Raw genomic sequence first — 14,714 nt, 5'->3', positions numbered from 1 at the left:
TAACTGCCTGCCGTAAAGCAGTTTAGACCAACTCGCAACCGAGCCACTTCAGTTTGAACCTTTAAAAAGTCTGTTCCCACACAAAAAACTAAAGGGGAAAGGGGCTCTGCTGTCCTCCACCTGTTACACTCCCCGAGCTGTCGGGCGCCGCGCTGCTCCAGCCCCACCACGTGTATCTACTAAGCACTGTCTGGGCCTCCTTTCCCGGCTCCGCCTCAGGGACCTGCAAGGGGTGGGAATGCCAGCACCCACGTTCAGATAGCCTGACCCCTCTCTCTGGAACACGCTCTCTTAAGTCTGATCTCCTTTTTTTAATTTTTATTTTTCTAGCCAAAAACATCTTTCGCGTTCGCTTCCAAGACGCCTCTGCAGGCCAGTCCCACACCCTCCAGGCCAACGACGTGTTCCACAAGCAGCAGTGGTTCAGCTGCATCCGAGCCGCCATCGCCCCTTTCCGGCGGGCCGCCAGTCCCTCGGAGCTGCGGGGCGTGCCAGAGCTGCACGAGGAGTACGGGGAGAACCACCCTCCTGCTCCTGCCGGGGGCGCCAGGGCCCAGAGACGGGCATCCACGGCGGCCAGCGGGACGCAGGTCGAAGTTGACGGAGAAGCTCCCCGGGGCGGCCCCCCAGCGCACACGGCGGATGACGTGAAGGGCGGGAAAGCCCGTCGAGCCCAGGCCGGCTTCCGAAGAGCCAGGGACAGAGCCCAGGTTGGTGGCCAGCGGAAGGAGACTCTGGTGTAAAGAAGCCCCGGGAAGCGTTTGGGGAGAGACTCTATTTATGCTGTACAGTCGCCCTTGCGATGTTTCAGGGTTACTCAGTACCAGTCGACACGTGCTCTGTTTTTGGTTGGTTTTGGTGGTTGTTCCTCTTTTTTTTTTTTTTTTTTTTAATGGCAGCTAAAGGTACATATACAGATTATTGTTAAACTGCAGTCTTTTTAAAAAATATATTTTCTCAGATGTAGAACATGCAGCCTGGTATTTTTAATCAGATGAAATGCTTACAAAATGGATTTCCTCCTCATTCTATATTCATGATGATTTTTTTAATACCAATTGTGATATTTACAATGTTTGCCAAAGCCTAAAATTTTACAAATACTGGGATTTTACCAGTGTTTCTTTGATAAATTTTGAATGCAGAATTTGAAATTTTAACATTGGCCTCTAAGATCTACTTGGAAATATATGTTTGTGTTTCAGAATTTACATTGAAACATAAGTTCCTTGGAAAACAAATACAACTTAATAGGTTTTCCATTTTACCAACTGGAATGCTTTTTCTTGTTTGTTTTTCACTGCACATTCCTCATTTTTCATTGATTGAACCTGCCGATTATTTAATTTTTTTTATTGTAAAGTAGTTTTTAGTATTTGCTTTTATTTTTTTACTTTGATGCCTTTTCAAATTGGCATGTCTCTAAAGTATTTTTCTTCCTTGATTAAAAATGTGTGTATGTGTGTATGTATATACATGTGTGTGTTTTTTACATCATATTAACTTTACCAAGTGAAACCAAGCCATACTGTTTTTGAGCCAATTCAGAAAATTGCAGTTTTTAAAGGGTAGGATTGCGGGGTGGTGAGCACACGTGAAATGACTTGGTGTATTCTGGATTACGGCAAGAAAACCACCTTAACGCGTTCATGGGAAGTTCGTGTTGTCTGAAAAAGCAGGCAGAAAGGAACTGACTGGTAGTAGGTTTTTTTTTTTTTTTTTTAAAAAAAAAAAAAAAAAGAGGGACAAAGAGAGTAGTCTTGTCTTAAAGCAGAATGTCTGGTTGTGTCAGACATTTACGAAAGGAGATGATAAAAGCCAGACTTGAGAGTTTGTAGTAAGTCGTAGAAGGCTTGGGGGAAGTGAACTGTATTTGCCTTGATTTACAATACTTGGAAATAATGGGGTTGGAAAGAAAATGGCATGTTGAAAATTTGACCGTATCAGATCAATTTGGGCAGATTTATGCATAAGAGGGAAAAGAGACTAGTGCATCTTCTACTATGAAATGTTTCTGTTCCAGTGAGATCAGCGTCTCTCGGGGGAGCTCTGAAAGCCCTGTGTCCGGGCAGATTTGTAACGGTGATCAGTTCAAGTAAACGGTGACTATTATGTGAACTCTCTTTGGCCAGTGGAAATGAAATTGGAAAAGACTGTAAATAGTTAATTCCAAGTGATTTTTCTGTATAAATGAATTATACAATTAAAAAAAAAAGTCACACACGTAATCACCCTTAGAGGTTTCTTGGCTGGTGGGTATTTGGGGGTGTCTGGCAGGGTGTTGGCGCAGCAAAGGAGATGACAGCAAGCTCCACAGAGGGTGTCGTCGTCAGTCGACCTTTGAAATTCGTTGAAGAGGAAGAGGAGTCGGGCGGGTCAAATGTGTGACTCTCATTAACCGTTTAGAACATGTGATAATCAGATTTAGCAGTTGAACTGAAGACGGCTGAACATCCGGCCACTTTCTGGATATTGCAGTCAAGCCAATCACAAAGCATCCTGACTAATTTGATTCATTTCAGATTTTAATGTGGGTATCTCAAGTTTCTAACTCTGGAAAATCACAGTCAAGAGTGTAGCTTATTGCTGTCACCTGAAAAATCAGAACGCAAGACTTCTGGTCATTTCCGGGGATGCTACAAGATCGTTTCTTCCCGAGTTGCCTCGATGGGCGTCTGAGGTTGTGGAAGTCAGCAGTAGTTCACGTGTTGTCGTTCACGAAGTGTTTTATTGAAGACTCTGGCTTCCTTGGGTTCACTCGGGGGAAAAAGTAAGACCTGCCTGAACAAGTCCAGAGCCAACTGCACGTCTGAGGGCCTGGCGGCCGTGGGCGGCTCCTCGGGCCCAGGGGGGCCCGAGCGCTCTGAGGCCGTGGGAGCACCGTCCAGGGCGACAGGGAGACGTGGGGTCCAGCGCTTCCCCGTGATGCTGCGAGGACAAGCTCCACCGTTGAAATCCCCTTTGGACTCTCTAGGAAGCCAGCTTACTCCTTTGAAAACTGATAAGGCATCAAGCATTTATTGTGCCCTTTCCCACGAACACATCTCGGGAGGAGCTGCAGAGCTGAGGAAGGGAAGGCTTTCTCGATAGCAGGAGCCCAGCCAGTCAGTGAAGAAGGCAGGCCACCGTTTTGTAAGCCCTCCCCCATACTGATGGATCTAGACGTCAGCCATTAATAAAGACCACCGGGAGCTCCCGCTGTGACGCAGCGGGATTGGCGGCGTCTTGGGAGGGCTTGGATTCAGGTTCAATCCCCAGCTGGGCACGGTGGGCTCAGGATCTGGCGTTGCTGCGGCTGTGGCCTGGGTCACGACTTGGGCTTGGGTCACTTGATCCCTGGCTCCATATGCCGCAGGGGGGCCGAAAAAGAAAAAAAATAAAGACCACCATACACAGAGTGCCCCCCAATGGGGATGCCCCCACCACTTACGCGGTCTCACCAAGAAAACCAGCCTGAGTTGGATCTGGAGGAAATGAAGGGAAATGACAGTTTCTTCAACAAAATAAAGTTGAAAAAGACAAAGGCGGAGGAGTTCCCGTCGTGACGCAGTGGTTAACGAATCCGACTAGGAACCATGAGGTTGGCCTTGCTCAGTGGATTAAGGATCCAGCGTTGCCGTGAGCTGTGGTGTAGGTTGTAGACGTGGCTCAGATCCCAAGTTGCTGTGGTGTAGGCTAAGAGCTATGGCTCCGATTAGACCCCTAGCCTGGGAACCTCCGTATGCCACAGGAGTGGCCCTAGAAAAAGCAAAAAGCAAAAAAAAAAAAAAAGACAAAGGTGGAGGGGTATATGACTCAAGAGACATGAATAATCGCAATGTGTGGATTTATTTGGATCCTAAAATCAAATTGCTTTTAAATAAAATAAGGTAATCTGAAACATCCAGGGGGACTGGTACTTAAAGTCGCACAGATACTGTCAGGGTTTATGTCCAACAGTAGCACCATGATCGCAGTCCCTTTAGAGACACAGATGGAAACAGTCACAGATAAAATGGTCTGAGGTCTGAGATTTCCTCCAACTTGACGGAGCAGGAGCATGGCTGGGGATAAAGAGGAAACCAGATGGGCCGTAAATTTAGAACTGCTGAAGCAGGATGAGAGAGAATGAGAAATCATAGTCTGCACATCTTTTTGAAGATGGGCTTGAAATTTTTCACTAAAAAAGCCAAAGTTGGAGTTCGCATCATGGCCCAGCGGTTAACGAATCCGACTGGTATTCTTGAGGATGGGGGTTCGATCCCTGGCCTCGCTCAGTGGATTAAGGATCCGGCGTTGCCGTGAGCTGTGGTGTGGGTCTCAGACATGGATCAGATCCTGTGTTGCTGTGGCTGTGATGTGGGCCGGCGGCTACAGCTCCGATTCAAGCCCTAGCCTGGGAACCTCCATGTGCCACCATACACAGAGTGCCCCCCAATGGGGGTGCCCCCACCACTTACGCCCTAAAAAGACAAAAAAGAGACCAAAAGAAAAGAAGCAAAAGTTTAAAAGAAAACTTAATGGAATTCCAGGATTCTAGTAAGTTTCCAACTCCTCAAACTTTTAACCTCCTCTGTACCCACCACCTTCACTTTTCAAAATAAAGGCAGAATGTTTCTCAAATACAGATGATTTGCTCTCTGCCCCTCACAGATACGCAAACCTTTTGCCTAAACTCAACGGTCACGTCCTCTGTTACAGTTAGACCCCAGGATTGGACTGATCTGGATTCTGAATTCATCCGTTCAGGCCTTTCCACCCTCTCCTTTCCTCCCCTGTGTGTCCCCCTGTCATCATCTGCCCCCTCCGCCTTCCCTCTTCCTCAGGCTCAGACGTTCCCCGCACTGAGCTGGGGCAGTGAGAAAGCAGGCGTGTTGGCAGGTGCCCCAGGGCAGCAGCTCCACGCAGCCCGACCCAAGAACATCCAGCAAGGGCCTGCTGGTCAACCGCCACCCGCCCCATAGGAGAGGAGGCAGCGTAACAGTTTCTGGTGACGTTTATACTTTCTGCTGAGTACACTGGAAAGTGAGGCTAACTAGCTGTCTTCAAAGACTTAGACAACCTCCCACGGAATTGGGGCTCCTCTGTAGCTGCTGCCGGGGGCAGGAGTGGGGGGTTTGTCCCGCCTTCACTGGCTGGGGCCGGCAGAGATGGGTCCACAAGGCCAGGCCTGCACCCCGTGCAGAGCATCCAGTGGGATCCCCCGGCACCAGCTGGGGCATCTGAAGACATCCAGACATCCCAGGATCGCCCAGCCGGCTGTGGCAAGGCTGAGGTTAAAGACCTGTGCCAGGCCTGTGTGTGTCCCCTGAGGACCCTGCCTCTGCTGCCAGCCCACTGTAAGGCTTCTGTCAGTTCGCCCGCCTTGTCACTGGACTTCTGCAGACCTTGGAAGTGAGTATGTCGTGAACAGTGACCACTGGGGAGGTTCGTGTCTGGTTTCCGTCCAATAGACAGGTACCACCCTGGTCCGTTCACTTCTTCGGACAGCTCTGCAGAAACATCTCATTCTGTTCCCAGGAGCTAACACTGCCCTCAAGTCAGAAACACCCAACCAGAGCCCTCTCCCTCCCCTTGACACCTTATACCTCTCAAGGCAGGTGGCTCATGCATGGGGACTCCCCGAGTTATAGAAATGCAGGGGCAGCATCTAGGCCCTTCCCCAGGTCACAGCAAGCACGTGACAAAGACAGGCTGGAAACGAGGCTCAGATGCGTCCTGTTTTCTCCACTCCTGTGTTCACGCCTTCCCCTCGTGGCCCCAGGAGGTCTGAGGGAGTGGGGGTGCTACAAAGCTGGAGCTCTGCTGCCCTGAGCAGCAGGGTGCCCCCTCAGTGTGCCCCACCCGCCCCCCAGCTGGCCGCAGGTGCTCTTTGTTTCAGCGTGAAGCAGAAGAGGGTGGCACAGGGCCGGCAGCAGCCGTGGGGATGAAGGGGAATAAAAGATGCGACCCCTTCCCAGGTTTAGATAATGGCGGTTTGACCTGGGCTCTATGACCCCCTGCCTCTGAGCTCTCTGCCTTCGCCGAGGCCTAAAGGCTGCAGACCAGAGGGTCCCAGCTCTCCAACCAGGATGCTGGAACCTCCGCGTTCCCCAGGCAGGACACAGGCCGCCCGGTTGGAAGGTGTCTCCCTTGCCCCCACCCCACTCTGCCCAGTCCCAACACGAGCCCGGAGACCCCATTCTTGCTGTGCTCCCGTGCCCTGCGGTGTCAGCGCCATCCCCGGCAGAGCCAGGTTACAAATGGACCACGGACCAGAGCAGACGCCACCTAAGAAGACTCACGGGTGGCAAGGAAGCAAATGAGAAGATGCTGAGCATCGCGGGTCGTTGGGGAAATGGGAATTAAAACAATGAGACGCGCCTCTCCCTGAATGGCCCCTTTCAGAGCACCACCGACAGCACCCGATGCCGGGCAGGCTGTGGAGCAACAGGCGCCCCTCCTGCCTGCTGGCGCCCACGCAACCTGGGGCCGCCGCTTTGGAAGGCCGCTGCCAGTAAACCACAAGACCTACTACCGCGAGACCCGGTGATCGCGCTTTCCGGTGCCCGCTGGAGTTGAAAGCTTAGATCTACACAAAAGCTTGCACACGGACGCTTTCTCAGCTTCGCCCGTGATCTCCCACGCGTGGAAAGAGCCCAGTGTCCCTCCGTAGGGGGGTAGCTAGACTACGGCACATCCAAAGGCCTGTCGCTCGGCACTCAAGTAAATGAGCTTCCAAGCCATGAAAAGACAGGAACCTGGAGGCCACAGACTGTGATTCCAACAATCGGATGTCACAGAAAAGGCACAACTCTATGCGAACCGTGAAAACACCAGCGGTTTGGAGCGGTTGGTTAGTGGAGGGTGAGGCGGCAGAGCAGAGGGCGCTCAGGGCGCTGGGACTGGTCTGACACCACGGGGACGGGTCCTCGTACCTACACGTCTGTCCAAACCTACAGACCTGCGCCACCAAGACCCCAACGTCATCTCTGGACTCTGGGCGAGGATGACTTGTCGCTGTGGGCGCATCCGTCATTAACACACGTCCCCTCTGGCGGGGACTTTGGTGGGTGGAGAGGCTCTGGGCGTGAGGGAGCGGGTGCGGGGGAAATCGACACTTGCCACCTCGCGCAGCTGTGACCCTAAAGCTCCTCGAAGAAAATAGTCTGTTTTTTAAAAAAATTACCCAGATCAAGGGGAAGAAAGCACGCCCCTGGATGTACAGGCCGTCAGGACCGTCCGCAGAGATCAGAGCTGAAGCCACGCCGCACACGGCCTGCGGACGAAGGGACGGGCCTGGGGGTCTGGCCCCACGTCTGGTTCCGGACCAGGGCTGCTGAGGAGGGCCCCGCCTCAGGCTCTGATCCCAGGCCGGCCCCTCCCTCAGCAGGGGCAGAGGTGACAGTGTGAGCAGCGCCACCACTGTCTGGGTGGGGGCGGCCAGCTGCCCTCTGTCCTCTCCCAGCTGAGTCTGGGGCAGCCCCCGCCTCACAGAGACTCCAGATCCAGCTAAGCTGGGGCAGACTAACCCGGCTCCGTCTCCCCTCCTCCGCCTGGATTCAGGCTGCTGCGCCCGCTCCCTGCCCAGCAGCGCCCCGCGCGGGAGGGCCAGGCTGCACCCCTCTGGGTGAGGCCGCCCAGACCGCAGCTGTCAGGGGACATCAGGCCGGCCCCAGGCCTCCCCCCACCGCTGGAAACGGCCCCAGGGCTGGAAGGGAGGCTTTTACGTGACACCACGCACCTGCACCCACCTCGGCGCAGAGCCGCTGCACCTGCACCCACCTCGGCGCAGAGCTGCTCTGTCCGCTCGCCAGGCTCCGCCGCAGGCCCTCCTGGACCCTCTCCATGCTGGGCCACTTCCAGGTGTGAGCTCAGCCCTCAGGGAAACCCGCAGAAGCTGCGATGCCTGGGGGAAGGGCAGGGGTACCCAGGGATCAGGCCCCTGCTCAGTGCCCTCCAGGCTCGGGACAGGAGGGAGGACCCCAAGCCCTGGGGGAGCGCCTGCTCTAAGACAGCAGTGAGGCCAACCCAAGACCTCACAAACCACACGGAAGACGAGCAGCCAGCGCGGGAGGTTTCCAGAGCGTCAAAGTACACGCATCTCACCGGGCAGCAGGTGAAGCTGGAAGCTCAGCCCAGGCCTCACACCGTCTGGGACCCGCAGGCCCATTAGGCGTGTCCCCTCAAGCCTACGCGGGCCTGGTCCCAGGGGGCAGCGAGCTGCTCCAAAGCAAAGGAAGATGGCACACGGGCATGTAAACACACACTCCCGAGCCCCCATCTGAGAGCCACGGGGCAGAGGCTCTGCAACAATGAAATCACGTTTGCTGCGGGCAGAGCTTGGAACAATCCTTTCCACAAGCGGAAACTGTTTCCGTAGTCATTTCTCTGCTTCTCCGACAGCCAGGTCCTCCAGGGCTGGCTCTCCCGAGAACCCGCCAATGGGTTCCTTTGTTGCAGTGACAGGCAATCAAGTGCAGCCACTGGCGTCTGCCTGCTGAACAGCAGTGGCCCACGGGATGCGAGAGAAGGTTCTGGAACTGGAGCAGTGAAAAGTGATCCTGGCCACCCCACAGTGCCTGGCACCTTTAGTCCCCTGAGCAGCCAGGCTGGTCCCAACTCTGGAAGCTGTTCCTTCCTCTCCCTCCCCTCCCCCTCCCCCACTCCCCCTTCCCTCCCCATCTCCCGCTCATCCTAAACCAGGTTGGCTCTGTCCTGCGCATGGCAAAGCCAAACGGCCAAGATGCCAGGTTTGCAGCAAAGAGGGTTTATTGACAGGGCAGCCACACAGGGAAACGGGCAGAGAAACCTCAAATCAGGCTCAGCTCGGGCTGCTTATGGGATGAAGCCTAAAGAAGTAGGGAGCGTGGGGACGGTGACTGGGAAAAGACGCGATGATTGTCACCGCACAGACGTAACCAGACGACAGGCCTGTGCACGTGCAAAAGGGCCCCCCGTGGACACTCGCGCCTGCCCAGCCGAAGCGTCAGGGGCCCCATCCAGTCTTCACCAGCCCAGCTCTCACTGGACACAGCTGACTCTTGCCCAGCTGAACTAGACACAGCCGACCCCAACTCTCTGGAAAACAACTCAGGCAAACGCCTTATTGTTTGGGCTCCGTGAGCCTGAAGGACATGCCAGCCTCTTATAGCAACAAAGAGACCAACCGTGATGGGTACCGGCAGGTGATAGGTGCGATGGCTGAACTAGTGATTACCCGGTTTCCAGCCCTCAGACCCACCAGCTGGGCCTCACCAGCTCTCGGCAGCGGCCTGGCTGCCCTGTAGACACACCCCCACCGGGCCCCCACCGCCCGGGGTCTCTCGCTGCCCTTTGACTCGTAACACTTTCTCACGAGAGCGTCATCTTCGAGACTCAGCTGTAAGATTATTGCGTCCAAGGTGTTTGCTGAATGAGCCATGAAGGCTGTCACCCAGCTCTGCCTTAGCAAGAGTCCGTGGTCAAAGACAGACTTGCAGCCCTGCGAGGGCCTGCGACTGCCGGGCCTGCGACATGCCCGCCCTGGAAGCCACACCTTAGTGCACCAGGGCTGGTCTGCACAATGGGACTGACAGCATGGGACTGCCAAGCCACTCTGCCCTGCTCTGTCCTGCACACCACGCGGTGAGGCCCCTCACGCTGCCCTGTGAACCACGCCTCCTGCCCACAGCCAGCACCAGCTCGCCCACAGTGAAGGGGAGCCCCGGGGGCCAGACCCCGAGCCCCGAGCCAGGCCTCCGGATGATGCAGCCCAGCCACGGGCTTCTTGACTGCAGCCCATCAAAGCAGCTGGGCCAGAACGACCCCCAGATCTGCTCCCTGAGCCGCTGTGAGATTGTGCGTGTTTGTTAAAGTGTTGAAACCACGGGTAACCGAGAGTTAAATTCATCACACCTGCCACCTGCCTTCACGGGCACTCGCCTTAATTGCTTGTCCTCCATACATCACGGAGCCAAAACAATAAGATGTTTGCCGGAGCTGTTATCCAGGAACTTGAGTCAGCTGCGTCTAGTTCAAGCAGGAGCCAATTAAGACGGGTTGGGACCCCAGCCTCCAACTGGTCACGCACCTTTGACTTCAGAGGGGCCAGACACCACCTCCAGGACCTGCTATGTCCATCTTCTGAACAAGCATCCGGGGAGGAAGCCTGCAGCCCAGTTAGGCCTGTGCGAAACATCCGTGACCTCAGCTCTCTCTTATTTCCAGTCGCCGGTCCCCACGCTGCCCAGGGCCAGCAAGCCCCGCATCCCTCCCCATAAATACTCCAGGCCCGAGGGTGCGGGCAGAGGTGAGGCTTGTCTGCCGGCTCATCGTCGCTGGCCGCCTCGGGTCCAGGCCCTCCTCCTCCTCGGCGTCTGGCCACTGCGCACGCTGAGCCTGGCCCGCTGGGGGTTGTCACGGGGTGGGGACCGGGCAGCAGGTGGCAGTCCCCAAGTGCTCAGCTGGGCTGGAGCTACTGTGGGGATGCAGGGAGAGCCCAGGCTGGGGCTCAGCCCAGACGGAGGGGACAAGTCAACCTCAGGAAGAGGAGCTGAGGCTGCAGGCGGGGGAGCAGGTCCCACACTGGGCCGGGCCGCCCTCTGTCCTTGAGTCCTGCTCCCCCTGGACGCAGCGCATGGTCTGCCCTCAGGCGCCTTCTGTTCAGCCTCCTGACCTCACGGCCGCAGCCTGACTTGTCCCTGGAGTCGGTGGCACCAGCCACACCGAGGAAAGACGAGTCTTCACCTCCCTCCCGTCTCCTCCCCTGCCCGCTCCCTCCTTCCCCCCTCCCTCCCTCCCCCACAGAAAGTTCCTGACCATCTTAATCCGAGACCCAGACAACGATGCAGGACTCGTAGACAGGTGAGCTCAGTAGATCAACAACATAGAACCACCGTTTTAGGAGTTCCCGCTAGTGGCTTAGTAGTTACAAGGATCCATGAGGTTGCGGGTAGATCCCTGGCCTCGCTCAGTGGGTTAAGGATCTGGCGTTGCCGTGAGCTGTGGTGTAGGTTGCAGACGTGGCTCGGATCCCACGTTGCTGTGGCTCTGGCGTAGGCCAGTGGCTACAATTTCGATTTGACCCTTAGCCTGGGAACCTCCATATGCCGCGGGTGCGGCCTTAAAAAAGCACAGGACACACACTCCATTTTAGGTTTCCACCGCCTGCGAACAGCCCAGCCCTGCCCATTGGGTCGAAGGGGTAACAGGCCTCTAGCCAGACCCCTTTTCTCCCCACCCCAGCTCGCCCTGCCCTGGGGGGGCCGCCCATGTGCCCAACCCACACAGCCAGGTTCTGTCCACACCCGCCCCCACCCCGGGCCCTCGGGCCTGCTTGTGGGAACGGCAGCGCCCCAGCCCAGAGACAGAGGCAAGCACAGGCCTGGACACGGATGCCAGGCACCCCAGGGGACCTCGGGGTCCCCGCACCAGGAGTGTGGTCTAGCAGTCGGGCTGGGCGCTGACCCTTGGCCCAAGGCCTGTGCGCGGGAGGGGCTGGGAGGGCTGGGAGGGCTGGGTTCCCGGCCCCAGGGCAGGCTTTTCCAGGCACGTGGTGGATCGGGGCTCAGTCGGTTCTTCCTAAATGGCCACACCTGCAGCAGGTGGCGGTTCCTGGGCCAGGGATTGAATTAGCCACAGATGTGGCAACGGGCGATCCTTTCACCCACTGCCCCCCGCCAGGGTCACACCCACGGCTCTGCAGACCTGAGCCGCTGCAGACAGGTTCTCAACCCATTGTGCCACAGCAGGAACTCCAATGACGCGTTCTTTTGCTGAATCCTCAGGAAGACAATGGGGAGGCTGGCTCCAGTTCACAGGTGAGAGAGCCGAGGGGTGGGGTGTGGCTGTGGGGGGGCTCAGGCACGTGTGGCTGGCAGGTCAGGGGCGTGGGGCTCAGGAGCCCTCTCTGCCTGCCTGCCACCCCCAACTTAATCTCGTGCGGGCCCAGATGGCACCCTGCTCCCCGACACTAACTTCACTATTCTAGCTGTAATTAAGCCTCTATCGTTGCATCACAAGGCAATGCCCAGAGGTGGTTTTCATGGACCTGGGGGCGGTGGTGGGAAGGGCTGGACCCTCACTGGTAGGCCAGGTATTCTTAAAACATGGGGAACCCTCCACGGCTGAGTGTCCCTCACCCGGGGGTGGGGGCTGTGATGCGGACACCCTCTGACAGGCTAACAAGTGGGGGAAGGGAAGTCAGGGTCCCGGTGCCCTGCCCAGCATGGCAGCCACAGGTCTGGGACAGCGTGTGGCCCACAGACAGGGCCCCGGAGAAGCCGAGGGGCTGATTTATCGAAGGCCCCCTGCCCCAGCCCCAACCCCCCGACCCGGGAAATGGAGCCGCTGACCCTCCACGTCTGAACTTGGGCTCAGCTTCATGCTACCCCGTCCCCACGCCCCCTCCCACCTCCACCTGGAGTCTATTCTCAAGTGCTTCATTGCTAAAACATTTGAAGGCCACCGAGATGGCAGGCTGAACTCAACTGAAAACTGTATGTGAGCTTGGGAAGTTCCCCAGCAACCAGGCTGAAACGGCCTGAGAAGGTCATCAGGCCTGACGATGCTGAGTCAGAATTCCCTCTCGCTGCACACGAACCACCTTGGCGCCTCCCACCAGCGTCAAGGCCGACGGACTCCCTCGCCCCCACCTGTCTCGCAGGTGGACGGTGGTCACGCCACCAAGGGCCTGTCCTTCGTGTGTCTGGTGGCCCATGCAGGCTGCTGTTGACCCAGTGACCTGTCTGCTCATGCCTCTTCACTCGTATCAGGAATGTTTTCTGACGTCTCCCCCAAGTCCCCTGAAGTTACAAAGCTAACCTTGGTTCTCGGACTTTCCTGGACCCGGTAGGACAAGTGCTCGTCCCTTGCTTCAGGCCAAACAGCCCCAGCCCTCTGAGTCCTGCTTCTCTGCCTCCCTGGGGCTTGGATGGAAACCCACAGATCAAGCAAAAGCAGAAGTTTTGAGGCCTCAAAGAATTTTTTTAAAAAGCTTTGAAACAAATCAGAAGTTTTGGAGGCTGTAATGCAAAAAAAAAAAAAAAAAAATCCCCCTGTGGCTGCTGCTAGTTTTGGTTTTGGCCTCTGGCTGGAGTCCCGAGCTCCCCCCTGGGCTTGAGAAAGAGATAGAGGGTGGCCGGGGCTGTACCCCTGCCCCAGGGCAAGAGCCGGGGTGGGGAGGCCACTTGAACCTGCGGGAGGTGGGGGCATGGGCCCCTCTGCCCACCTCAGCTCCCCCGGGAGCCCACGCAGCTGAGTTTCCTTCCTGTGACCCGAGTTGTTTGTCCTATCTCTCGTTTTCAGGGTGCTCACCCTCTAGTCCAAACCATCCCTTCCTCAGTATAGTGGAAGGGTTGGGCCATTGTTTCCAAGGGCCTGGTCACTTTAGAGCCACTGTCACCGTTCCGCATGTTTTTTGTACCCTTCCCCACTTGCTGTCTTTTAATCTATGTCCTGCACTAATAACTGTATTTTAAATGACCGTGATGATAAGTGGAAAACCAGCTTCCCTCACTATAAATAGAAGGAAACAATACCCATCAGTGTCCTGAAAGCAAAACACAAGTCAGTCCTGCCTTAGACACTTGTCACGGAAAGCGAGATCGTCGCTCTCCTTTGTTCACTTGGCCAGGCTGAGTCCTAAAATCAGCTCGGGGACCCGCAGGGCTGCAGACCCCAGACGCTGGCCAAGCGTGGGCTCCCCCTCAGAGCTACCAGTTTATTTTTTCTCCTCTCTTCCCCCTGTCATAATCACACAAATACAATCCCCTAGTCTAAAAGCGGGTGCTGACCAAGCCTTTTTTTTTTTTTCTTTTTTTCCCCCAGCACCCTCCCACAGAACAAGATAGCAGCATTGTTTGCAGAGCGATAACAGCTGTTTCCGATGCCCCTCCCGCTGGCCCGGCCCTGGCAGATACGGCGGTGGTTCCTGGCAGGAAACCCCCTCCGCCTCATGGAAAACCCGGAGGAGGAAGCAGAGCCCCGGGGACCCTTCAGGCACCGCCCAAAGTTGCAGGCAGGCAGCCTGCCCATCACCACGGGCCTGGGGGGTCTGGAAGCCCACTGGATCTGAGCACGCTTCAGGGGACGCAGGAGCCTGGGACAAGACACACACACACCATGGCTGCCTCTGCACCATGTCTTCCCAGGTCCGTGGTGGCCTGGCCTCTACCTACCACTTGATCAAGTCCGCAGAGGAAGGGCTATGGCTACCTCCGTTTTGCAAGAGAGAAAGCCAGACTGGGCTTGGGCGACAGTGACCTCCTGCTGTGGGCTGCAGAGCCCGGGCCCCTGTTCCTGCCCAGCGCTGCAGAGGAGGCCTGGGCACCCGGCTGGACCATGGTTTGCAGAGGCAGGTCAATGCTTGGTACTCGGCTTCTCTATCTTGGCCACACAAGCCCCTGGGGGCATGAAGTAGGTGACCGAGCCTGGGGCTTCCAGACCGACGGGGGGTGGTGTCAGAACTTTGTGGCCCCCCAGACCAGCTCAGGGGTGAGAACACTGGGGACTCACACAAGGTCTTCTCAGAAACCTCTCCGGGTGTTTTAACTGGCAGCTAGGACTGAGAATCCGGCTTCTAGCAAAGGCGGCCCAGGCCCAACAGGCAGAGGTGACAGGGAGAGTTGGTGCCGGTGCCCTGGGGAGTGAGGGGAGGACAGGAGATGGGGCTGTGGCCACCTGAGTGGGAAAGAGACTCAAGCACCCAAGACAGCACCCAGCTGCAGGTAAGAAAGCAGAAGCTTGCAGAGGTGCTTGGGCCCCTTCCAGGTTCT

At 56.3% G+C, this 14,714-nt stretch overlaps 1 protein-coding gene across 2 annotated transcripts in view; it reads left to right on the top strand.

Annotated features, from left to right (window-relative positions):
• The window catches only part of NET1 (neuroepithelial cell transforming 1), a 47,679-nt gene extending 45,451 nt beyond the window's left edge, over positions 1-2,228 (top strand). For both annotated transcript variants that reach the window (XM_047754746.1, XM_047754747.1), the window contains one exon: positions 331-2,228. In XM_047754746.1, coding sequence (XP_047610702.1) covers positions 331-743 — 413 coding nt within the window. In that variant the 3' untranslated portion in view covers positions 744-2,228. The remainder of the gene's footprint in view (positions 1-330) is intronic.
• The last annotated feature ends 12,486 nt before the right edge of the window (positions 2,229-14,714 follow it).

The sequence above is a fragment of the Phacochoerus africanus genome, chromosome 12 (genome assembly GCF_016906955.1).
Source record: "Phacochoerus africanus isolate WHEZ1 chromosome 12, ROS_Pafr_v1, whole genome shotgun sequence".
NCBI classification, from domain to species: Eukaryota; Metazoa; Chordata; class Mammalia; order Artiodactyla; family Suidae; genus Phacochoerus; species Phacochoerus africanus.
This window is presented reverse-complemented; position numbering and strand designations above follow the sequence as displayed.